Genomic DNA, 26215 nt, shown 5'->3' with positions numbered 1-26215 from the left:
AGTATCAGTAGTAACAATAGCAGTAGTATTAGTAGTGGTAGTAGTAACAATAGTAGTAGTTGTAACATTAGTGACATTAGTAGTAGTAGTAACAATAGTAGTTGCAGTAGTAGTAGTGGTAGTAATAGTAGTAACACTAGCAGTAGTATTAGTAGTTGTAGTAATAGTAGTAACAATAGTAGCAGTAGCAGTAGTAGTAACAATAGTAGCAGTGGTAGTAACAGCAGCAGTAGTAACAGTAGCAGCAGTAGCCTGTCAAGAGGCTGTTTAGCGACGAGCCTAGCAATACCATGGACATATAACCACGTTGCATGATTTATAAACGGCAAAGGCGTATAGGAGATCAACTTTATTCAGTTCTACACCTTTTATAAAATAGTCAACACTTGCTGGTCAGTTGTCAAAGCACAGTAAACAGACTACCGTAACGCCGTGACTCCGCGTGGTTTGCTATGTGAAACAGGACAAAGAAAATAAATGTGCCAGAAAACAATTAGGCCAAGTGGATTTTCACTCGTCATGACCATTTACGTTACATTCTAATTCACCAGCTCTGTAAGGAAATTAAACTGCAACCACAGTGTGCAGAAATTGTACCTGGGGGCGGGACGTGTTACCTGGGGGCGGGACGTGTTACCTGGGGGCGGGACGTGTTATCTCTCGCTTTGTGACGGACAGGACTATCCTATCAATAGATGGCTAGCAGATGCATATTATTCTATATAGCAGGAGACGGTCTGACAGACTGGCAAACTAAGACTTAAATGAAAAGTATCCTAGTTTATCTGAAGTGGAAAATGTAACTGACATCCGTCTCTTATGGGAAAACACGGTCTCTAACCCCTGACCCTTCTCTGTGTGTCTGAAGGAGATGAAGGTAACCATGACGCTTCCCAGATGGCTGATGAGGAGGACGATGATGATGAGCCTGAGAACAGGTATTTCAAAGTATTTTCATTCAAGACAAACCAAATATGTCCTGAACTGCATGCTTCTCAACCAGCTGACGAACATCCTTCAATCCTTTTCCTTATTTCCTTACGGGATGGCTGCTGTTTTACGGGCTCCTAACCAGTTGTTTTATTTTGTGTTTTTTAACTTTTTTTTAAAACTTATTTTGTACATCATGTTGCTGCTACTTTCTCTTATGATCGAAATGAGCTTCTGGATATCAGAACAGCGATCACATTCCTCGACTGGACAAAGACTTTTTAATGAGTCCGACGCAAAGGATGTACTGCTTTTCTGAGAACGGCCCAAATCCTCGTGTTAAGAAAAGATGTAGGTACAGGGGGTGGAGATCTGGGTGCCTTGTGAGAATTTGTCTGCGAGTGGGTAATCCGCCTCTACCATCCTTCCTATTGGCCAACGTGTAATCACTGGAGAATAAACTGGATGAGCTCCGTTCAAGACTAGCCTACCAACGGGACATTCAAAACTGTAATATCTTATGTTTCACAGAGTCGTGGCTCAACGACGAGATGGATAATATACAGTTGGCTGGGTGTTCCGTGCATCGGCAGGACAGAATAGCTAAGCCCGGCAAGACGAGGGTGGTGTGTATTTGTCAACAGCTAGTGCAAGATGTCTAATATTAAAGAAGTCTCGAAGTATTGCTCGCCTGAGGTAGAGTACCTCATGATAAGCTGTAGACCACACTATCTACCAAGAGTTTTGATCTATATTTTTCGTAGCCGTTTATTTACCACCACAAACCAATGCTGGCACTAAGACTGCACTCAGCGAGTTGCATAAGGCCAATAGCAAACAAGAATATGCTGCACTCCTGGTGGCTGGGTACTTTAATGTTGGTACTCGGGGGCAGTATTTTCATTTTTGGAAAAATAACGTTCCCAAATTAAACGGGATATTTTGTCAGGACAATATGCTAGAATATGCATATAATTGACAGCTTAGGATAGAAAACACTCTAAAGTTTCCAAAACTGTAAAAATATTGTCTGTGAGTATAACAGAACTGATGTTACAGGCGAAAGCCTGAGAAAAATCCAATCTGGAAGTGACTCATCTTTTGAAAGCCCTGCGTTCCGATGCGTCCCTATTGAGCTGTGAATGCCCTATCAACCAGATTACTCTTTCTCCGTATTCCCCAAGGTGTCTACAGCATTGTGACGTAGTTTTACGCATTTATGTTGAAGAATACCCGTATGCGGCTTCATTGCGCAACTGGTCACCTGAGGCTCCCAGAGAAATTATTGCGTAAAATACAGAGGTAGCCATTACTCCAATCGCTTCTACTGAGAAACCAATTGTCCCGGTTGATATATTATCGAATAGATATTTGAAAAACACTGAGGATTGATTATAAACGTTTGCCATGTTTCTGTCGATATTATGGAGCTAATTTGGAATATTTTTCGGCGTTGTCTTGACCGCAATGTCTGGTCGATTTCTCAGCCAAACGGAGCTATTTTGCCCACAAAAATAATATTTTGGGAAAAAATTAACGTTGGCTATCTACCTGGGAGTTTTGTGAGTGGAAACATCTGAAGTTCATCAAAGGTAAACGATTTAATTTGATTGCTTTTCTGATTTTCGTGACAAGGTTGCCTGCTGCTAGCAAGGCATAATGCTATGCTAGGCTATCGATAAACGTACACAAATGCTTGTCTAGCTTTGGCTGTAAAGCATATTTTGAAAATCTGAGATGACAGGGTGATTAACAAAAGGCTAAGCTGTGTTCCAATATATTTCACTTGTGATTTTCATGAATAGGAATATTTCCTAGGAAGATTTATGTCGGTTGCGTTATGCTAATTAGTGTCAGATGATGACAACGGTACCGTTCACGACTGCACTCAGCGAGTTGTATAAGGCCATAAGCAAACAAGAATATGCTGTGCTCCTGCTGGCTGGGTACTTTAAACTCTAGACCACCTTTACTCCACATACAAAGCTCTCCCCCGCCCTCCATTTGGCAAATCTGACCATAATTCTATCCTCCTGATTCCTGCTTACAAGCAAAAACTAAAGCAGGAAGTACCAGTGACTTGCTCATTACGGAAGTGTTCAGATGACGCGAATGCTACGCTAGAGGACTGTTTTCCAGGATTCATCCAATGGGATTGAGGAGTATACCAACTCAGTCAATAAGTGCATTGACGACGCCGTCCCCACAGTGACCGTACGTACATATCCCAACCAGAAGCCGTGTATTACAGGCATCATCCGCACTGAGCTAAAGGCTAGAGCTGCCGCTTTCAAGGACGCCTATATGAAATCCCGCTATGCCCTCAGACAAACCATCAAACACGTAAAGCTTCAATACAGGACTAAGATTGAATCCAACTACACCGGCTCTGATACTCGTCGGATGTTGCAGGGCTTGCAAACAATTTACAACTACAGTGGGGAACCCAGCCGCGATCTGCCCAGTGACGCGAGCCTACCAGCCGGGCTTCATGCATTTTATGCTCTCTTCGAGGCAAGCAACACTGAAGCATGCATGAGAACACCAGCTGTTCCGGACGACTTTGATCACGCTCTCCGTAGCCGATTTAAGCAAGACCTTTAAACGGGTCAACATTCACAAGGCCGCTGGGCAAGATGGATTACCACAACGTGTTCTCCGAGCACGCGCTGACCAACTGGCAAGTGTCTTAACTAACATTTTCAACTTTTCCCTGACCAAGCCTATAATACCTACATGTTTCAAGCAGATACACCATAGTCCCTGTGCCCAAGAAAGCGAAGTAAACCTGCCTAAATGACTACTGCCCTGTAGCACTCACGTCAGTAGCCATGAAGTGCTTTGAAAGGCTGTATTTACACTGCTGCTACACGCTGTTTATTATCTATGCATAAACACTTTACCCCTACCTTCTGGTACAAATTACATCAACTAACCTGTACCCCTGCATATTGACTCAGTACCCCCTGTTTATAGCCTTGTTATAATTATAGTAAATATCTTAACTCTATTTCTTGAATTGCATTGTTTGTTAAGGGCTTGTAAGTAAGCATTTCACTACACCTGTTGTATTCGGAGCATGTGACAAATAACATTGATTTAAATTTCTTCCTCAATAGAATTGCCAAGAAGATGCTGGCCCAGATCAAGGCTAACTACTCTTCAGGAGCAGAGGAGAGCTCTGACGAGGACGGAGAAGAGAAGGAACAGAAGAAGGGGAAGGGAGGAGAGGAGCAGGAGGAGGGTGAGCTACATTCACTTTTTCATTTCATACTCGTTGATACAGTGATTCTGCAGTGCCTCTTTCCACCACTAATGGTTTATGTCACTAGACTATGTAGAAATAACTGCTTGTTCCCCTCAACAGACGACGACGATGATGATGAAGGGGGCTCTGGCTCTGATGTGGACGTGAAGACGAGTGTGGGGCGTCGCCACCAACTGACGCTGTACGAAGTGGAGTCGGGAGAGGAGAAGGAGAAACCAGCCAGCAAGGGGAAGAAGAAGGAGACCAAGAGGACCAGACGGAAAGGTACGAGGGCTGTCTGGCGGGCTGGCCTGGTCTCTAGCTGGCCTGGTCTCTAGCTGGCCTGGTCTGTCTAGGCCTGTGTATTAACACCTTTGGAACAGAATAGAAGTCCTACTCTGCAAACTGTTTTCAATCAACTCTACCTCCCGCCTTTCTCTCTATCCTCCTCTTCCTCCCTCTCCTCTCCCCGTCTTCTCTTCTCTCTTCCTCCCTCCACCTCTCCAGTGGATAGTGATGACTCAGCAGACTCAGACTTTAAGGAATCAGCTAGCAGCAGTGAGTCAGGAGTTAGTGAGGAGATCAGTGAGAAGGAATCGTGGTCAGAGGAGGAGTCGGAGTCTGAGAAGGAAGGCAGTAGACACAGGAGGACCACGCGCTCCTCCGTGAAGAAGAAGAAGAAGGAGGAGAGGAGCTACGCCCAGACGAAGAAACGGCACCTCATCAAGGCCCAGGATTCTTCATCCGACGACAAGGTATAGGGAGGCAGAGTAGCCTAGTGGTTAGAGTGGAGGGGCGGCAGGGTAGCCTAGTGGTTAGAGTGGAGGGGCGGCAGGGTAGCCTAGTGGTTAGAGTGGAGGGGCGGCAGGGTAGTCTAGTGGTTAGAGTGGAGGGGCGGCAGGGTAGCCTAGTGGTTAGAGTGGAGGGGCGGCAGGGTAGCCTAGTGGTTAGAGTGGAGGGGCGGCAGGGTAGCCTAGTGGTTAGAGTGGAGGGGCGGCAGGGTAGCCTAGTGGTTAGAGTGGAGGGCGGCAGGGTAGCCTAGTGGTTAGAGTGGAGGGGCGGCAGGGTTGGTTAGTGGTTAGAGTGGAGGGGCGGCAGGGTTGGTTAGTGGTTAGAGTGGAGGGACGGCAGGGTAGCCTAGTGGTTAGAGTGGAGGGGCGGCAGGGTAGCCTAGTGGTTAGAGTGGAGGGGAGGAAGGGTAGCCTAGTGGTTAGAGTGGAGGGGCGGCAGGGTAGCCTAGTGGTTAGAGCGTTGGACTAGTAACCGGAAGGTTGCAAGTTCAAACCCCTGAGCTGACAAGGTACACATCTGCCCCTGAACAGGCAGTTAACCCACTGTTCCTAGGCCGTCATTGCAAATAGGAATTTGTTCTTAACTGACTTGCCTGGTCAAATAAAATAAAATAGGGAAGGAGAGGATTTTCTCCTTACTCCTGTCACAGCTCCTCCTCTGCATTGCAGGGGCGGTTCCTCCTGCAGGTAGAGGAGGATCGTTAGTGATTGGAGCCACCTGGGATCAGAGTATTTAAACTGTCACTAATCACCTCTCTCTCTCTCCGCTCCTCCAGGTATGAACCCGTTTTGTTTTTAAATCAAATTTTCATGAATGCATACATGAGTTTAAAACCACAGGGAATTCTAACCACCAAAGCCGTCCTGTTGGTACAGTATACTGTAGAATGAGCCTGGGTATAAGAGTGCATATATTACACATTCCATACCGTGATGTAGCCAACCGGACATCCTAAATGATTTGCTCATACTATTGTCTGGGACAAGTTTAAAGCATTTAAGGACACATTCAACAGATAAATGATTGTCAGGGTGGAGAGAAGCATGGCAGACTTGGCGTTCTGACAGGAATTCCAGTTGACTGCCAAGAACAACTAGATAATGTTGACCGAGCGGTCAGCCTCTAGCCAATCCTCTAGTAGTGCTAATAAAGTATGGCATTTTGATTTGTCAAGGAATTCATTAGATAGACGCCGACGTTATAAGACAAATAATGCTATTTGGCCCAAAGCTCACATGCTTCAAATCACTCCATAAAAGACCAAAGTCATGAACATTCTAGAAGACAAAAAAAATGGTTGCCTGTTTTGGTATTGAGGAGTCCTGCTCCAGTTGGCCAATGTGTTCTTTAAAGTGCACTCAAAAGTCAAAACCAAAAAGGATGCAGACTGGCAACAGATCGATGAAGCAGAAAATCAGTCGAGGAAGGAAGAGTGTGTGGGGAGGCGTGTTTCAACTGTCGGTAAGCACAAAATAGTGGACCCATCTGAGCATGTCAGGGCCCTGGACTATTGGGAGCGGAAGCCCTGTCTGTGGGGAATGAGGGGGAGACCTGCAGCAAGGAGGCAAGGCTGGCCAGCAAACAAACAGAGAGTGTTTAAATCCTCTACGTGTACTTCAAGATCACAGCAAGAGTGAGCTAGAATATCTAAACAGAGAAAAGAGCTTTCATGCAAGAGATCTAAGTTATAGGTACAACAATTCAAACTGGAGAATTCCCTGTGGTTTTAAACTCATGTATGCATTCATGAAAATTTGATTTAAAAACAAACAAAACGGGTTCATACCTGGAGGAGCGGAGAGAGGTGATTAGTGACAGTTTTAAATACTCTGATCCCAGGTGACTCCAATCACTAACGATCCTCCTCTACCTGCAGGAGGAACCGCCCCTGCAATGCAGATGAGGAGCCGTGACACTCCTAAACAATTGAAAATTTGTGAATTTGGTCTGGAATTCATTGATTGGTCAATGTTTGATTGTTACCACATCATTGGTCACAATGTGTGATTGGATTGGTCAGTTGACCCCTGGGGGTTGAAGTTGAGAGGTTAAGCCTCATTCTCACCTCCAGAGTGGGTCAGGAGAGGACGTCTCGGGTAAGGAGGATGGAGACACTCCTAGAGGACAGAGGAAGAAGATCAGAAAAATCCTCAAGTACGATGAGCTGAGGACGGAAACGAGGGATGCCCTGAAGGAGGAGGAGGAGAGGAGGAGACGCATCGCTGAAAAGGAGCAGCTCAGGGAGAAACTCAGAGAGGTAAAAGTCAACTGTGTGTGCGCTGTTGTCATGGCATCTGCTAATGGGATGGAAATTAAGTTAGACTCAGTCTATCAATAAGTCAACTACTCCTTCTGCCCGATGGTTCGCTAAGGAGCCAGATGGATGTGTGGTTCAGATAAGAGCATGGTACCAGCTATGCCATGTTTCCACGGTGATCACATAAATGTACTGAATGGGCTCTTTGAATAGAGTGGAAGTTGCTTAGCATTTCCTTAGTATTAAGGTTTGAATGCTTGTGGACTAGAAGATCAGCTGCCCTATACTCATAGGAACATAACCTGTCCCAACCAGTAGAACAGTCTCCCAGCTGCCCTAAACTCCTAGGAACATAACCTGTCCCAACCAGCAGAACAGTCTCCCAGCTGCCCTAAATTCCTAGGAACATAACCTGTCCCAACCAGCTGCCCTATACTCCTAGGAACTAAACCTGTCCCAACCAGTAGAACAGTCTCCCAGCTGCCCTAAACTCCTAGGAACATAACCTGTCCCAACCAGCAGAACAGTCTCCCAGCTGCCCTAAATTCCTAGGAACATAACCTGTCCCAACCAGCAGAACAGTCTCCCAGCTGCCCTAAATTCCTAGGAACATAACCTGTCCCAACCAGCTGCCCTATACTCCTAGGAACTAAACCTGTCCCAACCAGTAGAACAGTCTCCCAGCTGCCCTAAACTCCTAGGAACATAACCTGTCCCAACCAGCAGAACAGTCTCCCAGCTGCCCTAAATTCCTAGGAACATAACCTGTCCCAACCAGCAGAACAGTCTCCCAGCTGCCCTAAATTCCTAGGAACATAACCTGTCCCAACCAGCTGCCCTATACTCCTAGGAACTAAACCTGTCCCAACCAGTAGAACAGTCTCCCAGCTGCCCTAAACTCCTAGGAACATAACCTGTCCCAACCAGCAGAACAGTCTCCCAGCTGCCCTAAACTCCTTGGAACATAACCTGTCCCAACCAGCTGCCCTATACTCCTAGGAACATAACCTGTCCCAACCAGCAGAACAGTCTCCCAGCTGCCCTATACTCCTAGGAACATAACCTGTCCCAACCAGCAGCACAGACTCCTAGGAACATAACCTGTCCCAACCAGCAGCACAGTCTCCCAGGTGCCCTATACTCCTAGGAACATAACCTGTCCCAACCAGCAGAACAGTCTCCCAGGTGCCCTATAATCCTAGGAACATAACCTGTCCCAACCAGCAGAACAGTCTCTCAGCTGCCCTATACTCCTAGGAACATAACCTGTCCCAACCAGCAGAACAGTCTCCCAGCTGCCCTATACTCCTAGGAACATAACCTGTCCCAACCAGCAGAATAAATGTATGTATTTTTATGTGCAGACTGTGATGCATTTAGACTAGACTCTATATGTCCTTCCCGACCAGGTACTCGTGGTGGAGGAGGCGTCCTCCGTGGCTCGTCCAATCACAACCAAGCTGGTGCTGGATGAAGACGAGGAGACCAAGGAGCCCATGGTGCAGGTTCACCGCAATCTGGTCACTAAGCTCAAACCACACCAGGTCGACGGTGAGAGACATGTTGTAGTAGTAGTGGAGCCCATGGTGAAGGTGGAATAGTAGGAGTAGTAGTAGTAGCAGCATTAGTAGTAGTAGTAGTAGAGCCCATTGTGAAGTAGTAGTAGTAATATTAGCAGTAGTGGTAGTAGTAGCAGTAACAGTAGTAGTAGAGCCCATGGTGAAGTAGCAGTAGTAGTAGTAGTATTAGCAGTAGTGGTGGTAGTAGTAGTAGTAGTAGTAGAGCCCATGGTGAAGTAGTAGTATTAGCAGTAGTGGTAGTAGTAGTGGTAGTAGTAGCAGTGGTGGTAGTAGTAGCAGTAGTAGTAGTAGTAGTAGTAACAGTAGTAGTAGAGCCCATGGTGAAGTAGCAGTAGTAGCAGTGGTGGTAGTAGTAGCAGTAGTAGTAGTAGTAGTAGTAGCAGTAGTAGTAGAGCCCATGGTGAAGTAGCAGTAGTAGTAGTAGTAGTAGTAGTAGTAGCAGTAACAATAGTAGTAGTAGTAGTAGTAGTAGTAGTAGTAGTAGTAGTAGTAGTAGTAGTAGTAGTAGTAGTAGTAGTAGTTACAGTAGTAGTAGTAGTAGCAGTAATAATAGTAGTAGTTACAGTAGTAGTAGTAGTTACAGTAGCAGTAGTAGTAGTAACAATAGCAGTAGTAGTATTAGTGGTAACAGTAGTAGTAACAATAGTAGTAGTATTAGTAACAGTAGTAGTAACAGTGGTAGTAGTAGTAGTAGTAGTAGTATCAGTAGTAACAATAGCAGTAGTATTAGTAGTGGTAGTAGTAACAATAGTAGTAGTAGTAGTAGTAGTAGTATTAGTAGTAACAATAGTAGTAGTTGTAACATTAGTAGTAACAATAGTAGTAGTTGTAACATTAGTAGTAACAATAGTAGTAGTTGTAACATTAGTAGTGACATTAGTAGTAGTAGTAACAATAGTAGTAGTAGCAGTAACAATAGTAGTTACAGTAGTAGTAACAATAGCAGTAGTATTAGTAGTGTTAGTAATAGTAGTAACAATAGCGGCAGTAGCAGTGGTAGTAATAGTAGTAACAATAGCAGTAGTATTAGTAGTGGTAGTAATAGTAGTAACAATAGCAGTAGTATTAGTAGTGGTAGTAATAGTAGTAACAATAGTAGCAGTAACAATAGTAGCAGTGGTAGTAACAGCAGCAGCAGTAGCCTGGCAAGAGGCTGTTTATGGTGAACCTAGCGAGAGGCTGTTTAGCGGCGAGGCTGTTTAGCGGCGAGGCTGTTTAGCGGCGAGGCTGTTTAGCGGCGAGGCTGTTTAGCGGCGAGGCTGTTGAGCGGCGAGGCTGTTGAGCGGCGAGCCTGTTTAGCGGCGAGCCTAGCAATACCATGGACATATAACCACGTTGCATGATTTATAAACGGCAAAGGCGTATAGGAGATCAACTTTATTCAGTTCTACACCTTTTATAAAATAGTCAACACTTGCTGGTCAGTTGTCAAAGCACAGTAAACAGACTACCGTAACGCCGTGACTCTGCGTGGTTTGCTATGTGAAACAGGACAAAGAAAATAAATGTGCCAGAAAACAATTAGGCCAAGTGGATTTTCACTCGTCATGACCATTTACGTTACATTCTAATTCACCAGCTCTGTAAGGAAATTAAACTGCAACCACAGTGTGCAGAAATTGTACCTGGGGGCGGGACGTGTTACCTGGGGGCGGGACGTGTTATCTCTCGCTTTGTGATGGACAGGACTATCCTATCAATAGATGGCTAGCAGATGCATATTATTATATATAGCAGGAGACGGTCTTACAGACTGGCAAACTAAGACTTAAATGAAAAGTATCCTAGTTTATCTGAAGTGGAAAATGTAACTGACATCCGTCTCTTATGGGAAAACACGGTCTCTAACCCCTGACCCTTCTCTGTGTGTCTGAAGGAGATGAAGGTAACCATGACGCTTCCCAGATGGCTGATGAGGAGGACGATGATGATGAGCCTGAGAACAGGTATTTCAAAGTATTTTCATTCAAGACAAACCAAATATGTCCTGAACTGCATGCTTCTCAACCAGCTGACGAACATCCTTCAATCCTTTTCCTTATTTCCTTACGGGATGGCTGCTGTTTTACGGGCTCCTAACCAGTTGTTTTATTTTGTGTTTTTTCACATTGTAACTTATTTCTCTTATGATCGAAATGAGCTTCTGGATATCAGAACAGCGATCACATTCCTCGACTGGACAAAGACTTTTTAATGAGTCCGACGCAAAGGATGTACTGCTTTTCCGAGAACGGCCCAAATCCTCATAATTCGTGTTAAAAAAAGATGTAGGTACAGGGGGTGGAGATCTGGGTGCCTTGTGAGAATTCGTCTGCGAGTGGGTAATCCATCTTTCCTATTGGCCAACGTGTAATCACTGGAGAATAAACTGGATGAGCTCCGTTCAAGACTAGCCTACCAACGGGACATTCAAAACTGTAATATCTTGTTTCACAGAGTCGTGGCTCAACGACGAGATGGATAATATACAGTTGGCTGGGTGTTCCGTGCATCGGCAGGACAGAATAGCTAAGCCCGGCAAGACGAGGGTGGTGTGTATTTGTCAACAGCTGGTGCAAGATGTCTAATATTAAAGAAGTCTCGAAGTATTGCTCGTCTGAGGTAGAGTACCTCATGATAAACTGTAGACCACACTATCTACCAAGAGTTTTAATCTATATTTTTCGTAGCTGTTTATTTACCACCACAAACCGATGCTGGCACTAAGACTGCACTCAGCGAGTTGTATAAGGCCAATAGCAAACAAGAATATGCTGCACTCCTGGTGGCTGGGTACTAAACCTGTTGGTACTCTGGGGCAGTATTTTCATTTTTGGAAAAATAACGTTCCCAAATTAAACAGGATATTTTGTCAGGACAAGATGCTAGAATATGCATATAATTGAAAGCTTAGGATAGAAAACACTCTAAAGTTTCCAAAACTGTAAAAATATTGTCTGTGAGTATAACAGAACTGATGTTACAGGCGAAAGCCTGAGAAAAATCCAGTCTGGAAGTGACTCATCTTTTGAAAGCCCTGCGTTCCGATGCGTCCCTATTGAGCTGTGAATGCCCTATCAACCAGATTACGCTTTCTACGTATTCCCCAAGGTGTCTACAGCATTGTGACGTAGTTTTACGCATTTATGTTGAAGAATACCCGTAAGCGGCTTCATTGCGCAAGTTGTCACATGAGGCTCCCAGAGAAATTCTCGCGTAAAATACAGAGGTAGCCATTACTCCAATCGCTTCTACTGAGAAACCAATTGTCCCGGTTGATATATTATCGAATAGATATTTGAAAAACACCTTGAGGATTGATTATAAACAACGTTTGCCATGTTTCTGTCAATATTATGGAGCTAATTTGGAATATTTTTTGGCGTTGTCGTGACCGCAATTTCTGGTCGATTTCTCAGCCAAACGGAGCTAATTTCGCCTACAAAAATAATATTTTTAACGTTGGCTATCTACCTGGGAGTCTCGTGAGTGAAAACATCCAAAGTTCATCAAAGGTAAACGATTTCATTTGATTGCTTTTCTGATTTTCGTGACAACGTTGCCTGCTGCTAGCAAGGCATAATGCTATGCTAGGCTATCGATAAACGTACACAAATGCTTGTCTAGCTTTGGCTGTAAAGCATATTTTGAAAATCTGAGATGACAGGGTGATTAACAAAAGGCTAAGCTGTGTTCCAATATATTTCACTTGTGATTTTCATGAATAGGAATATTTTCTAGGAAGATTTATGTCCGTTGCGTTATGCTAATTAGTGTCAGATGATGACAACGGTACCGTTCACGACTGCACTCAGCGAGTTGTATAAGGCCATAAGCAAACAAGAATATGCTGTGCTCCTGCTGGCTGGGTACTTTAAAAACTCTAGACCACCTTTACTCCACATACAAAGCTCTCCCCCGCCCTCCATTTGGCAAATCTGACCATAATTCTATCCTCCTGATTCCTGCTTACAAGCAAAAACTAAAGCAGGAAGTACCAGTGACTTGCTCATTACGGAAGTGTTCAGATGACGCGAATGCTACGCTAGAGGACTGTTTTCCAGGATTCATCCAATGGGATTGAGGAGTATACCAACTCAGTCAATAAGTGCATTGACGACGCCGTCCCCACAGTGATCGTACGTACATATCCCAACCAGAAGCCATGTATTACAGGCATCATCCGCACTGAGCTAAAGGCTAGAGCTGCCGCTTTCAAGGACGCCTATATGAAATCCCGCTATGCCCTCAGACAAACCATCAAACACGTAAAGCTTCAATACAGGACTAAGATTGAATCCAACTACACCGGCTCTGATACTCGTCGGATGTTGCAGGGCTTGCAAACAATTTACAACTACAGTGGGGAACCCAGCCGCGATCTGCCCAGTGACGCGAGCCTACCAGCCGGGCTTCATGCATTTTATGCTCTCTTCGAGGCAAGCAACACTGAAGCATGCATGAGAACACCAGCTGTTCCGGACGACTTTGATCACGCTCTCCGTAGCCGATTTAAGCAAGACCTTTAAACGGGTCAACATTCACAAGGCCGCTGGGCAAGATGGATTACCACAACGTGTTCTCCGTGCACGCGCTGACCAACTGGCAAGTGTCTTAACTAACATTTTCAACTTTTCCCTGACCAAGCCTATAATACCTACATGTTTCAAGCAGATACACCATAGTCCCTGTGCCCAAGAAAGCGAAGTAAACCTGCCTAAATGACTACCGCCCTGTAGCACTCACGTCAGTAGCCATGAAGTGCTTTGAAAGGCTGTATTTACACTGCTGCTACACGCTGTTTATTATCTATGCATAAACACTTTACATCAACTAACCTGTACCCCTGCATATTGACTCAGTACCCCCTGTTTATAGCCTTGCTATAATTATAGTAAATATCTTAACTCTATTTCTTGAATTGCATTGTTTGTTAAGGGCTTGTAAGTAAGCATTTCACTACACCTGTTGTATTCGGAGCATGTGACAAATAACATTGATTTAAATTTCTTCCTCAATAGAATTGCCAAGAAGATGCTGGCCCAGATCAAGGCTAACTACTCTTCAGGAGCAGAGGAGAGCTCTGACGAGGACGGAGAAGAGAAGGAACAGAAGAAGGGGAAGGGAGGAGAGGAGCAGGAGGAGGGTGAGCTACATTCACTTTTTCATTTCATACTCGTTGATACAGTGATTCTGCAGTGCCTCTTTCCACCACTAATGGTTTATGTCAGTAGACTAGATGTAGAAATAACTGCTTGTTCCCCTCAACAGACGACGACGATGATGATGAAGGGGGCTCTGGCTCTGATGTGGACGTGAAGACGAGTGTGGGGCGTCGCCACCAACTGACGCTGTACGAAGTGGAGTCGGGAGAGGAGAAGGAGAAACCAGCCAGCAAGGGGAAGAAGAAGGAGACCAAGAGGACCAGACGGAAAGGTACGAGGGCTGTCTGGCGGGCTGGCCTGGTCTCTAGCTGGCCTGGTCTCTAGCTGGCCTGGTCTCTAGCTGGCCTGGTCTGTCTAGGCCTGTGTATTAACACCTATGCAACAGAACGAAAGTCCTACTCTGCAAGCTGATGACTGTTTTCAATCAACCTCCCGCCTTTCTCTCTATCCTCCTCTTCCTCCCTCTCCTCTCCCCGTCTTCTCTTCTCTCTTCCTCCCTCCACCTCTCCAGTGGATAGTGATGACTCAGCAGACTCAGACTTTAAGGAGTCAGCTAGCAGCAGTGAGTCAGGAGTTAGTGAGGAGATCAGTGAGAAGGAATCGTCGTCAGAGGAGGAGTTGGAGTCTGAGAAGGAAGGCAGTAGACACAGGAGGACCACGCGCTCCTCCGTGAAGAAGAAGAGGAGCTACGCCCAGACGAAGAAACGGCGCCTCATCAAGGCCCAGGATTCTTCATCCGACGACAAGGTATAGGGAGGCAGGGTAGCCTAGTGGTTAGAGTGGAGGGGCGGCAGGGTAGCCTAGTGGTTAGAGTGGAGGGGCGGCAGGGTAGCCTAGTGGTTAGAGTGGAGGGGCGGCAGGGTAGCCTAGTGGTTAGAGTGGAGGGGCGGCAGGGTAGTCTAGTGGTTAGAGTGGAGGGGCGGCAGGGTAACCTTGTGGTTAGAGTGGAGGGGCGGCAGGGTAGCCTAGTGGTTAGAGTGGAGGGGCGGCAGGGTTGGTTAGTGGTTAGAGTGGAGGGGCGGCAGGGTAGCCTAGTGGTTAGAGTGGAGGGGCGGCAGGGTAGCCTAGTGGTTAGAGTGGAGGGGCGGCAGGGTAGCCTAGTGGTTAGAGTGGAGGGGCGGCAGGGTAGCCTAGTGGTTAGAGTGGAGGGGCGGCAGGGTAGCCTAGTGGTTAGAGTGGAGGGGCGGCAGGGTAGCCTAGTGGTTAGAGTGGAGTGGAGGCAGGGTAGCCTAGTGGTTAGAGTGGAGGGGAGGCAGGGTAGCCTAGTGGTTAGAGCGTTGGACTAGTAACCGGAAGGTTGCAAGTTCAAACCCCTGAGCTGACAAGGTACAAATCTGCCCCTGAACAGGCAGTTAACCCACTGTTCCTAGGCCGTCATTGCAAATAGGAATTTGTTCTTAACTGACTTGCCTGGTCAAATAAAATAAAATAGGGAAGGAGAGGATTTTCTCCTTACTCCTGTCACAGCTCCTCCTCTGCATTGCAGGGGCGGTTCCTCCTGCAGGTAGAGGAGGATCGTTAGTGATTGGAGCCACCTGGGATCAGAGTATTTAAACTGTCACTAATCACCTCTCTCTCTCTCCGCTCCTCCAGGTATGAACCCGTTTTGTTTTTAAATCAAATTTTCATGAATGCATACATGAGTTTAAAACCACAGGGAATTCTAACCACCAAAGCCGTCCTGTTGGTACAGTATACTGTAGAATGAGCCTGGGTATAAGAGTGCATATATTACACATTCCATACCGTGATGTAGCCAACCGGACATCCTAAATGATTTGCTCATACTATTGTCTGGGACAAGTTTAAAGCATTTAAGGACACATTCAACAGATAAATGATTGTCAGGGTGGAGAGAAGCATGGCAGACTTGGCGTTCTGACAGGAATTCCAGTTGACTGCCAAGAACAACTAGATAATGTTGACCGAGCGGTCAGCCTCTAGCCAATCCTCTAGTAGTGCTAATAAAGTATGGCATTTTTATTTGTCAAGGAATTCATTAGATAGACGCCGACGTTATAAGACAAATAATGCTATTTGGCCCAAAGCTCACATGCTTCAAATCACTCCATAAAAGACCAAAGTCATGAACATTCTAGAAGACAAAAAAAATGGTTGCCTGTTTTGGTATTGAGGAGTCCTGCTCCAGTTGGCCGAAAACAAGGTGTTCTTTAAAGTGCACCCAAAAGTCAAAACCAAAAAGGATGCAGACTGGCAACAGATCGATGAAGCAGAAAATCAGTCGAGGAAGGAAGAGTGTGTGGGGAGGCGTGTTTCAACTGTCGGTAAGCACAAAATAGTGGACCCATCTGAGCATGTCAGGGCCCTGGACTATTGGGAGCGGAAGCCCTGTCTGTGGGGAATGAGGGGGGAGACCTGCAGCAAGGAGGCAAGGCTGGCCAGCAACAAACAGAGAGTGTTTAAATCCTCTACGTGCACTTCAAGATCACAGCAAGAGTGAGCTAGAATATCTAAACAGAGAAAAGAGCTTTCATGCAAGAGATCTAAGTTATAGGTACAACAATTCAAACTGGAGAATTCCCTGTGGTTTTAAACTCATGTATGCATTCATGAAAATTTGATTTAAAAACAAACAAAACGGGTTCATACCTGGAGGAGCGGAGAGAGGTGATTAGTGACAGTTTTAAATACTCTGATCCCAGGTGACTCCAATCACTAACGATCCTCCTCTACCTGCAGGAGGAACCGCCCCTGCAATGCAGATGAGGAGCCGTGACACTCCTAAACAATTGAAAATTTGTGAATTTGGTCTGGAATTCATTGATTGGTCAATGTTTGATTGTTACCACATCATTGGTCACAATGTGTGATTGGATTGGTCAGTTGACCCCTGGGGGTTGAAGTTGAGAGGTTAAGCCTCATTCTCACCTCCAGAGTGGGTCAGGAGAGGACGTCTCGGGTAAGGAGGATGGAGACACTCCTAGAGGACAGAGGAAGAAGATCAGAAAAATCCTCAAGTACGATGAGCTGAGGACGGAAACGAGGGATGCCCTGAAGGAGGAGGAGGAGAGGAGGAGACGCATCGCTGAAAAGGAGCAGCTCAGGGAGAAACTCAGAGAGGTAAAAGTCAACTGTGTGTGCGCTGTTGTCATGGCATCTGCTAATGGGATGGAAATGAAGTTAGACTCAGTCTATCAATAAGTCAACTACTCCTTCTGCCCGATGGTTCGCTAAGGAGCCAGATGGATGTGTGGTTCAGATAAGAGCATGGTACCAGCTATGCCATGTTTCCACGGTGATCACATAAATGTACTGAATGGGCTCTTTGAATAGAGTGGAAGTTGCTTAGCATTTCCTTAGTATTAAGGTTTGAATGCTTGTGGACTAGAAGATCAGCTGCCCTATACACCTAGGAACATAACCTGTCCAAACCAGCAGAACAGTCTCCCAGCTGCCCTATACTTCTAGGAACTAAACCTGTCCCAACCAGCAGAACAGTCTCCCAGCTGCCCTATACTCCTAGGAACATAACCTGTCCCAACCAGCTGCCCTATACTGCTAGGAACTAAACCCGTCCCAACCAGTAGAACAGTCTCCCAGCTGCCCTAAACTCCTAGGAACATAACCTGTACCAACCAGCTGCCCTATACTGCTAGGAACTAAACCCGTCCCAACCAGTAGAACAGTCTCCCAGCTGCCCTAAATTCCTAGGAACATAACCTGTCCCAACCAGCTGCCCTATACTGCTAGGAACTAAACCTGTCTCAACCAGCAGAACAGTCTCCTAGCTGCCCTATACTCCTAGGAACATAACCTGTCCCAACCAGCAGAACAGTCTCCCAGCTGCCCTATACTCCTAGGAACATAACCTGTCCCAACCAGCAGAATAAATGTATGTATTTTTATGTGCAGACTGTAATGCTTTTAGACTAGACTCTATATGTCCCTCCCGACCAGGTACTCGTGGTGGAGGAGGCGACCGCCGTGGCTTGTCCAATCACAACCAAGCTGGTGCTGGATGTAGACGAGGAGACCAAGGAGCCCATGGTGCAGGTTCACCGCAATCTGGTCACTAAGCTCAAACCACACCAGGTTGACGGTGAGAGACATGTTGTTGTAGTAGTGGAGCCCATGGTGAAGGTGGAATAGTAGTAGTAGTAGCAACAGTAGCAGTAGTAACAACAGTCGTATTAGCAGCAGTAGTAGTAGCAACAGTGGTAGTATCAGTAGTAGTAGTAGTAGTAGTAACAGTGGTAGTATCAGTAGTAGTAGTAGTAGTAGTAACAGTAGTATTAACAGCTGTAGTAACAGTAGTAGTATTAACAGTAGTAGTAACAGTAGTATTAACAGCTGTAGTAACAGTAGTAGTATTAACAGTAGTAGTAACAGTAGTAGTAGTAGTGGTAGTAGTAGTAGTAGCAGCAGTATTAGTAACAGTAGCAGCAGTTGTAGTAGCAGCAGTAACAGTGGTAGTATCAGTAGTAACAGTGGTAGTAGTAGTAGTAGTAGTAGTAGTAGTAGTAGTAGCAGTAGTAGTAGTAGTAGTAGCAGTAGTAGTAGCAGCAGTAGTAATAGTAGCAGTAGTAGTAGTAGTAGCAGTAGTAGTAGTAGTAGCAGCAGCAATAGTAGCAGTAGTAGTAGTAGTAGTATCAGTAGTAACAGTCGTAGTAGCAGTAGTAGTAGTAGTAGTAGTAGTAACAGTAGCAGTAGTAACAACAGTCGTATTAGCAGCAGTAGTAGTAGTAACAGTGGTAGTATCAGTAGTAACAGTCGTAGTAGCAGTAGTAGTAGTAGTAGTAGTAACAGCTGTAGTAACAGTAGTAGTATTAACAGTAGTAGTAACAGTAGTAGTAGTAGTGGTAGTAGTAGTAGTAGCAGCAGTATTAGTAACAGTAGCAGCAGTTGTAGTAGCAGCAGTAACAGTGGTAGTATCAGTAGTAACAGTAGTAGTAGTAGTAGTAGTAGTAGTAGTAGTAGTAGTAGTAGTAGTAACAGTGGTAGTAGCAGTAGTAGTAGTAGTAGCAGTAGTAGTAGTAGCAGTAGTAGTAGCAGCAGTAGTAGTAGCAGTAGTAGCAGCAGCAATAGTAGCAGTAGTAGTAGTAGCAACAGTGGTAGTATCAGTAGTAACAGTCGTAGTAGCAGTAGTAGTAGTAGTAGTAGTAACAGTAGCAGTAGTAACAGTAGTAGTAACAGTAGTAGTAGTAGTGGTAGTAGTAGTAGTAGCAGCAGTATTAGTAACAGTAGCAGCAGTTGTAGTAGCAGCAGTAACAGTGGTAGTATCAGTAGTAACAGTGGTAGTAGCAGTAGCAGTAGTAGTAGTAGTAACAGTCGTAGTAGCAGTAGCAGTAGTAGTAGTTGTTGTAGTAGCAGTAGTAGTAACAGTAGTAGTAGTAATAGTTGTTCTAGTAGTAGTATCAATGTTTGTCTTTAATCATGTTGATTTTTTATGGTGAAAACAAGGGTGTTTGTCTTTTACTCACTTACCAAGTCAATGCCATGCTTCATGGGTTCAGTGCTGCCAACAATGGAAGGATTTCTGTAGTCTGAGCTTTCTGTCTCTCTAGGGGTCCAGTTCATGTGGGACTGCTGTTGTGAGTCGGTGAAGAAAACCAACAAGAACTCTGGTTCTGGATGTATCCTGGCTCACTGTATGGGCCTGGGAAAAACACTGCAGGTCTGTACCACTCATCCCTTTACCTGTGTCGTGGTCATTTCCTGTATTACTAAACATTGAGAGAGCAAAGCACACACAAGTCAGAGTTATATCATAAAGTCCATCTTTAATTCTATATGAGCTTCACCATAGCCCTGTTTGACTCTCAGATCAATTCGGTGTCTATAAATGAATTCTCTGAGAGTGCTTACAAAACAGTTGTTAGTATCATTTATAGCCAAGACACACCCATCTCAAGTCACATGACGAAACACAGATCTTATGAACATTACAAAGGAAGACTTTACTTGAGAGAGGAGTATCCCATAGCCAGACAGCATTCGCTATAAATTATCGTTCAGTTTGCTCTCTTTGACAAGGTTCTAATCTCGTTCTTGGTACCACTTAGGACCAAAACATTGCAGGTCTGTACCACTCACTGTCTGGGTCTGGGAAAAACACTGCTGGTCTGTACCACTCACTGGGGTCCCTGGCCGGTAGACTGCTGGGTTCCCTGGCCGGTAGACTGCTGGGTTCCCTGGCCGGTAGACTGCTGGGTTCCCTGGCCGGTAGACTCTTGGGGTCTCTGGCCGGTAGACTCTTGGGGTCTCTGGCTGGTGGACTGGGGTCTCTGGCCGGTGGACTGTGGTAGACTGGGAGCTCTGGCCGGTAGATTCTGGTAGACTGGGAGCTCTGGCCGGTAGACTCTGGTAGACTGGGAGCTCTGGCCGGTAGACTGGGGTCTCTGGCCGGTGGACTGTGGTCTCTGGCCGGTGGACTGCTGGGGTCTCTGGCCGGTGGACTGTGGTAGACTGGGGTCTCTGGCCGGTGGACTGTGGTCTCTGGCCGGTGGACTGCTGGGGTCTCTGGCCGGTGGACTGTGGTAGACTGGGGTCTCTGGCCGGTGGACTGTGGTAGACTGGGGTCTCTGGCCGGTGGACTGTGGTAGACTGGGGTCTCTGGCCGGTGGACTGTGGTCTCTGGCCGGTGGACTGTGGTCTCTGGCCGGTGGACTGTGGTCTCTGGCCGGTGGACTGTGGTCTCTGGCCGGTGGACTGTGGTAGACTGGGGTCCCTGGCCGGTAGACTGCTGGGGTCTCTGGCCGGTGGACTGGGGTCTCTGGCCGGATGTCTTCCTATAGAACGGGATGTTTCTGGGTTGTGGGAGGAGCATAATGTTTCCCTCCAATCCCAACCATTTATCTCATCTGACCCTCATTATGTACTTTGACCACTAGGTGGTAACCCTACTCCACACTACTGCTGTGTGACAAGTTAGACTTCTCTCTCTATGTGTGTATATATCTATACTGTATCTAAACCTGCCTATATCACTAGGTGGTAACCCTACTCCACACACTACTGCTGTGTGACAAGTTAGACTTCTCTCTCTATGTGTATATCTATACTGTATCTAACCCTGTTTATATCACTAGGTGGTAACCCAACTCCACACACTACTGCTGTGTGAAAAGTTAGACTTCTCCACGGCTCTGATCGTCTGTCCTCTCAACACCGTTCTCAACTGGCTCAATGAGTTTGAGAAGTGGCAGTACGGCTTCAAGGACAAGGAGAGTTTAAAGGTACACACTTACTCTCATATACCTGTGTGTGTCTTTACGCTGTCTGTGTGTCTTTACGCTGTCTGTGTGTCTTTACGCTGTCTGTCACTAGGTGACGGAGCTGGCCACGGTGAAGCGTCCTCAGGAGAGAGCGTCTGCTCTGCAGCAGTGGCAGGAGGATGGAGGAATCATGATCATTGGCTATGAGATGTACCGTAACCTCACACAGGGTAGAAACATCAAGAGCAAGAAACTCAAAGAGACCTTCCAGAAGACCCTGGTTGACCCAGGTAGGTAGAGGACACACACACACACACATGGTTATTTCTTGTATCCAGTTTCTTCTCAACTCTCTCTGCTCTGTGTTGTCTCCCTCCCCAGGCCCAGACTTTGTGATCTGTGATGAGGGCCACATCTTGAAGAACGAGGTGTCGGCCATCTCTAAAGCCATGAACTCCATCAAGACCCGACGGAGAGTGGTGCTCACCGGCACACCGCTGCAGAACAACCTCATAGAGTGTATGTCCGTTACTTCCTGTTATATCCAGACCGCTGGCCTACAGGGCATTCGGAAATAATTCAGACCCCTGGACTTTTAACACATTACAGCCTTTCTCTAAAATGGATTTTAAAAAAGTCCCCCCCCCCCTCATCAATCTACACATAATGACTAAGCAAAAACAGGTTTAGACATTTTTGATAATTCATAAAAAAATACAAAACTGAAAAATCACAAGTACATTTAGTATTCAGACCCTTTACTCAGTACTTTGTTGAAGCATCGTTGGCAGCGATTACAGCCTCAAGTATTCTTGGGTATGACGCTACAAGCTTGGCACACCTGTATTTGGGGAGTTTCTCCCATTCTTCTCTGCAGATCCTCTTTGGTTGGTGGAGGGCCTAAGCCCTCCCAGATCCACCCATGACTGTGCCCCTGCCCAGTCAAGTGAAATCCATGGATTAGGGCCTAATTAATTAATTTAAATTGACTAATTTTCTTTCTATCTCAGTAAAATATTAGAAATTGTTGCATGTTGATTTTGTTCAATATAGTAAGTTATATGGACTCTTGTGTTAAATAGCAGGGGTTGACCATTTTTTTCATGACTACCTTTGTCCCCCATACATATAGTTGAAGTTGGAAGTTTACATACACTTTAGCCAAATACATTTAAACTCATTTTTTTCACAATTCCTGATATTGAATCCTAGTAAAAAGTCTCTTAGGTCAGTTAGGATCACCAGTTTATTTTAAGAATGTGAAATGTCAGAATAATAGGAGGGAATGATTTATTTCAGCTTTTATTTCTTTCATCACATTCCCAGTGGGTCAGAAGTTTACATAAACAATTTATAGGCAATGCTAATTGAGTGTAACTTGGGCCAAAAGTTTCGGGTAGCCTTCCACAAGCTTCCCACAATAAGTTAGGTGAATTTTGGCCTGTTCCTCCTGACAGGGCTGATGTAACTGAGTCAGGTTTGTAGGCCTCCTTGCTCACACACGCCTTTTCAGTTCTGCCCACAAATGTTCTATAGGTTTGAGGTCAGGGCTTTGTGAAGGCCACTCCAATACCTTGACTTTGTTGTCCTTAAGCCATTTTGCCACAACTTTGGAAGTACGCTTGGGGTCATTGTCCATTTGGAAGACCAATTTGCGACCAAGCTTGAACTTCCTGACTGATGTCTTATGAGGTTGCTTCAATATATCCACATAATTTTCCAACCTCATGATGCCATCTATTTTGTGAAGTGCACCAGTCCCTCCTGCAGTAAAGCACCCCCACAACATGATACTGCCATCCCCGTGCTTCATGGTTGGGATGGTGTTCTTCGGCTTGCAAGCCTCCCCCTTTTTCCTCCAAATATAACGATGGTCATTATGACCAAACAGTTCTATTTATGTTTTATCAGACCAGAGGACATTTCTCCAAAAAGTATGATCTTTGTCCCCATGTGCAGTTGCAAACCGTATTCTGGCTTTTTTTATGGTGGTTTTGGAGCAGTGGCTTCATCCTTGCTGAGTGACCTTTCAGGTTATGTCGATATAGGACTCGTTTTACTGTGATTATAGATACTTTTGTACCTGTGTCCTCCAGCATCTTCACATGGTCCTTTGCTGTTGTTCAATGACGGCCTAGGAAGTGTACATACACTTTAGCCAAACAGTGGGTTAACTGCCTTGTTCAGGGGCAGAACAACAGATTTTACCTTATCAGCTCAGGGATTCGATCCAGCAACCTTTCAGTTACTAGTCCAACGCTCTAACCACTAGGATACCTGCCATTATTAGTATATCTGCTGTACATATCATTCATAGTATATCTTGTGTAGATACATATGGATTACTGTTAGTGTTATTTGGGTTGTTAATTAGATTCTTTCTGACATTTCTTTTTTAAATTGATTATTTGTGTGCCAGTTTGACATTTTAATGCATTGTTAGGCGCTGTAACATAAGCATTTCGCAGCCCCGCTATAACATCTGCTAAACTGTTTAGTCGACCAATAACCTTTGCTTTGACCTTTGGACAAAACCTCAATATAACCACACAGCCCTTGACCGCTCTGTCAGCCTACACCCGGGACATACAACATCAACACAACCCTCATTTGACTGCCCTAGGGACACAGACAACACTGACCCCCAGTGGACTGCTATCTAAAGGACAGGTTGGTGTACAGTCAACCTCGGTGCAGGTTAGTTAGCGACTCGTCAAACCCAAGATAACTGGAACACAGCGTGGATTACACGGAACCCAAACCGGCTGCTCGGTGCGTCGTCATGCATTTATTTTGTCCCCCCCCCCCAACACCAAACGCGATCACGACACACGCAGGTTAAAATATCAAAACAAACTGAACCAATGACATTCATTTGGGGACAGGTCGAAAAGCATTAAACATGTATGGCTATTTAGCTAGATAGCTTGCACTTTTGCTAGCTAACGTTCATTTGTCCTATTTAGCTAGCTTGCTGTTGCTAGCTAATTTGTCCTGGGATATAAACATTGAGTTGTTATTTTACCTGAAATGCACAAGGACCTCTACTCCAACAATTAATCCACACATAAAACGGCCAACCGAATCGTTTCTAGTCATCTCTCCGTCTTATCGTTTATGGTGATCGCATCAAAACTTTCATTGTATTACCACGACTACCGGCAAAACAGTTGTCTTTCATTCACCCACGTGGGTATAGCCAATGAGGAGATGAGACGTGGGTACCTGCTTCTATAAACCAATGAGATGGGAGAGGCGGGACTTTCAGCGCGATCTTCGTCAGAAATAGGAATGAGTTCTATTTTAGCCGTTGGCGTCACAGACGCCCTTTGGCGAGCGCAATTATTGAATAACGTGACTTTCTAAATTTATTTTGCGACGCTCGAGCACGCGACGTGTCCGGTCTGGTCAGCATGTTAGGCTGCATTCAAATCAGCGACGTCACTAGAGATTCATGGATAGCGGTGGTTTGGCATACGTCCGTTTACTGTTAGCTAGCAGTCTCAAGCCACAGAAGTAGCTAACATTAACTTAAATATTAGCGGTACATTTTCGAGTGTGCATCAACAATTCAGCAGAGCCAGTTTGTATGAAGGTCTGGTTATTAAATGGGTAGATAGTAATATCCTCTAAAACGCTCTGGTGATGAACAAACTGCTGCCCTGTTTTCAATTGTCCCCATGGCTGGGATAACCTATTCAAGTAAATATATTTCAGAAATGTAAAAAAAAAAAACAACGATGAATTATTAGCTACAGTGCAGGCTAACTCAAAATACTGTATAGATAGCTAGCCAAGTGAATTAAATATCAGCAGCTAGGTGTATTTATCACTGTAAAAAACAAACTCCAAATGAATTTGTAGGTAGCTAGTTCACAACCATGGAGGGTGAATGATAACAGCCCCAACTGTCAGTGAGAGAGGAGGCTATTCTGGAAAGAGCAGGTACTTGTGTGTAGTTCCTGGCCCTAGAAGTGAGGACAGAGATAATAGAAACATCATATTCAGTGTGGTGTAATTTGACTATAATGAAGTGTGTTTCTTGGGAGGTTTTCTGTCCTCAGATAAAGAGAGCTATGAAAGCCTGTCTACATATGAAGAGCAGTGGTTCTCAGTCCTGGGGACTCAAAAGAGGGGCACATTGTTGTTTTTCCCTCGGCACGTCACAGTTGATCAACTCAGGATGCCAACCCCCAGTCCTATCATCGCCACCTCACCCGCTTTTAAGATAAGCTTTGTGCTGTCGAGAAATGCTTATGTAATTGTGATGAACTGAGAATATTTAGGTAGCACTGCGATTCATTAATAATATGCCGCCTTCCCTGCTCCTCTGTTTGACCTCTTTCCTTTGGTCTTTTTACACCTCTTTCTTCCTCTGTTTTATAATGAAGTACAGATCAAACTTGTATTTATAACACTTGGATAATGAGCTTATTTCAATAAAGCATGCTACATTCTCTACTGGTTGATATTAAGTCTCTAATTTGATGAAATACTCCAGCTATCCTGTGTTTATCATATCAATGCAGATGAAGGGATTGAGATGAACCGGTTTTACAGTATTTACATACATAGGAAGTGTAGTGTACTGTTTAAAATATATCTGTATAAAACAATTACAAATCAGCCTTTTAACTAGTTCAATCCTGTTTGTAGTCTATTAGTTCCAATGAGTAACCATTGATGTCCCAGGACCAGGAGAGGTAAACACTGTTGAAGTCTATAATTGTAATACATACATGTAGACAGAGTCATTCAAAGACTGGAATTTGATACTCCTGGTATTGGATATGACTGAAAAACCATCTCAAAGACATTCATACCTGAACCACACCTTTATTTGCCAAGGTAGAGTACACGATCAGTGAATATATTAAATGTACAGGCCACAATGTGGGGATCTCATGCATGGTAATAACTACAGTACATGATCAGTGAATATATTAAATGTACAGGCCACAATGTGGGGATCTCATGCATGGTAATAACTACAGTACATGATCAGTGAATATATTAAATGTACAGGCCACAATGTGGGGATCTCATGCATGGTAATAACTACAGTACATGATCAGTGAATATATTAAATG

The 26215-nt window shown here is 45.0% G+C and overlaps 1 protein-coding gene across 1 annotated transcript in view; it reads left to right on the top strand.

Annotated features, from left to right (window-relative positions):
- Nucleotides 1–25586, top strand: part of LOC139390795 (transcriptional regulator ATRX-like) — a 53916-nt gene extending 28330 nt beyond the window's left edge. The window contains exons 15-30 of the mRNA XM_071138188.1: nt 869–938; nt 4050–4174; nt 4298–4462; nt 4685–4932; nt 7041–7226; nt 8636–8777; nt 10683–10752; nt 13807–13931; nt 14057–14221; nt 14462–14697; nt 16846–17031; nt 17869–18010; nt 19476–19585; nt 21000–21146; nt 21238–21415; nt 21507–25586. Of these exons, the coding sequence (XP_070994289.1) occupies nt 869–938; nt 4050–4174; nt 4298–4462; nt 4685–4932; nt 7041–7226; nt 8636–8777; nt 10683–10752; nt 13807–13931; nt 14057–14221; nt 14462–14697; nt 16846–17031; nt 17869–18010; nt 19476–19585; nt 21000–21146; nt 21238–21415; nt 21507–21703 (2492 nt within the window). The 3' untranslated portion in view covers nt 21704–25586. The remainder of the gene's footprint in view (nt 1–868; nt 939–4049; nt 4175–4297; nt 4463–4684; nt 4933–7040; nt 7227–8635; nt 8778–10682; nt 10753–13806; nt 13932–14056; nt 14222–14461; nt 14698–16845; nt 17032–17868; nt 18011–19475; nt 19586–20999; nt 21147–21237; nt 21416–21506) is intronic.
- Nucleotides 25587–26215: the final 629 nt, after the last annotated feature.

The sequence above is a fragment of the Oncorhynchus clarkii genome, chromosome 31 (assembly GCF_045791955.1).
Source record: "Oncorhynchus clarkii lewisi isolate Uvic-CL-2024 chromosome 31, UVic_Ocla_1.0, whole genome shotgun sequence".
Taxonomy (NCBI): Eukaryota; Metazoa; Chordata; class Actinopteri; order Salmoniformes; family Salmonidae; genus Oncorhynchus; species Oncorhynchus clarkii.
This window is presented reverse-complemented; position numbering and strand designations above follow the sequence as displayed.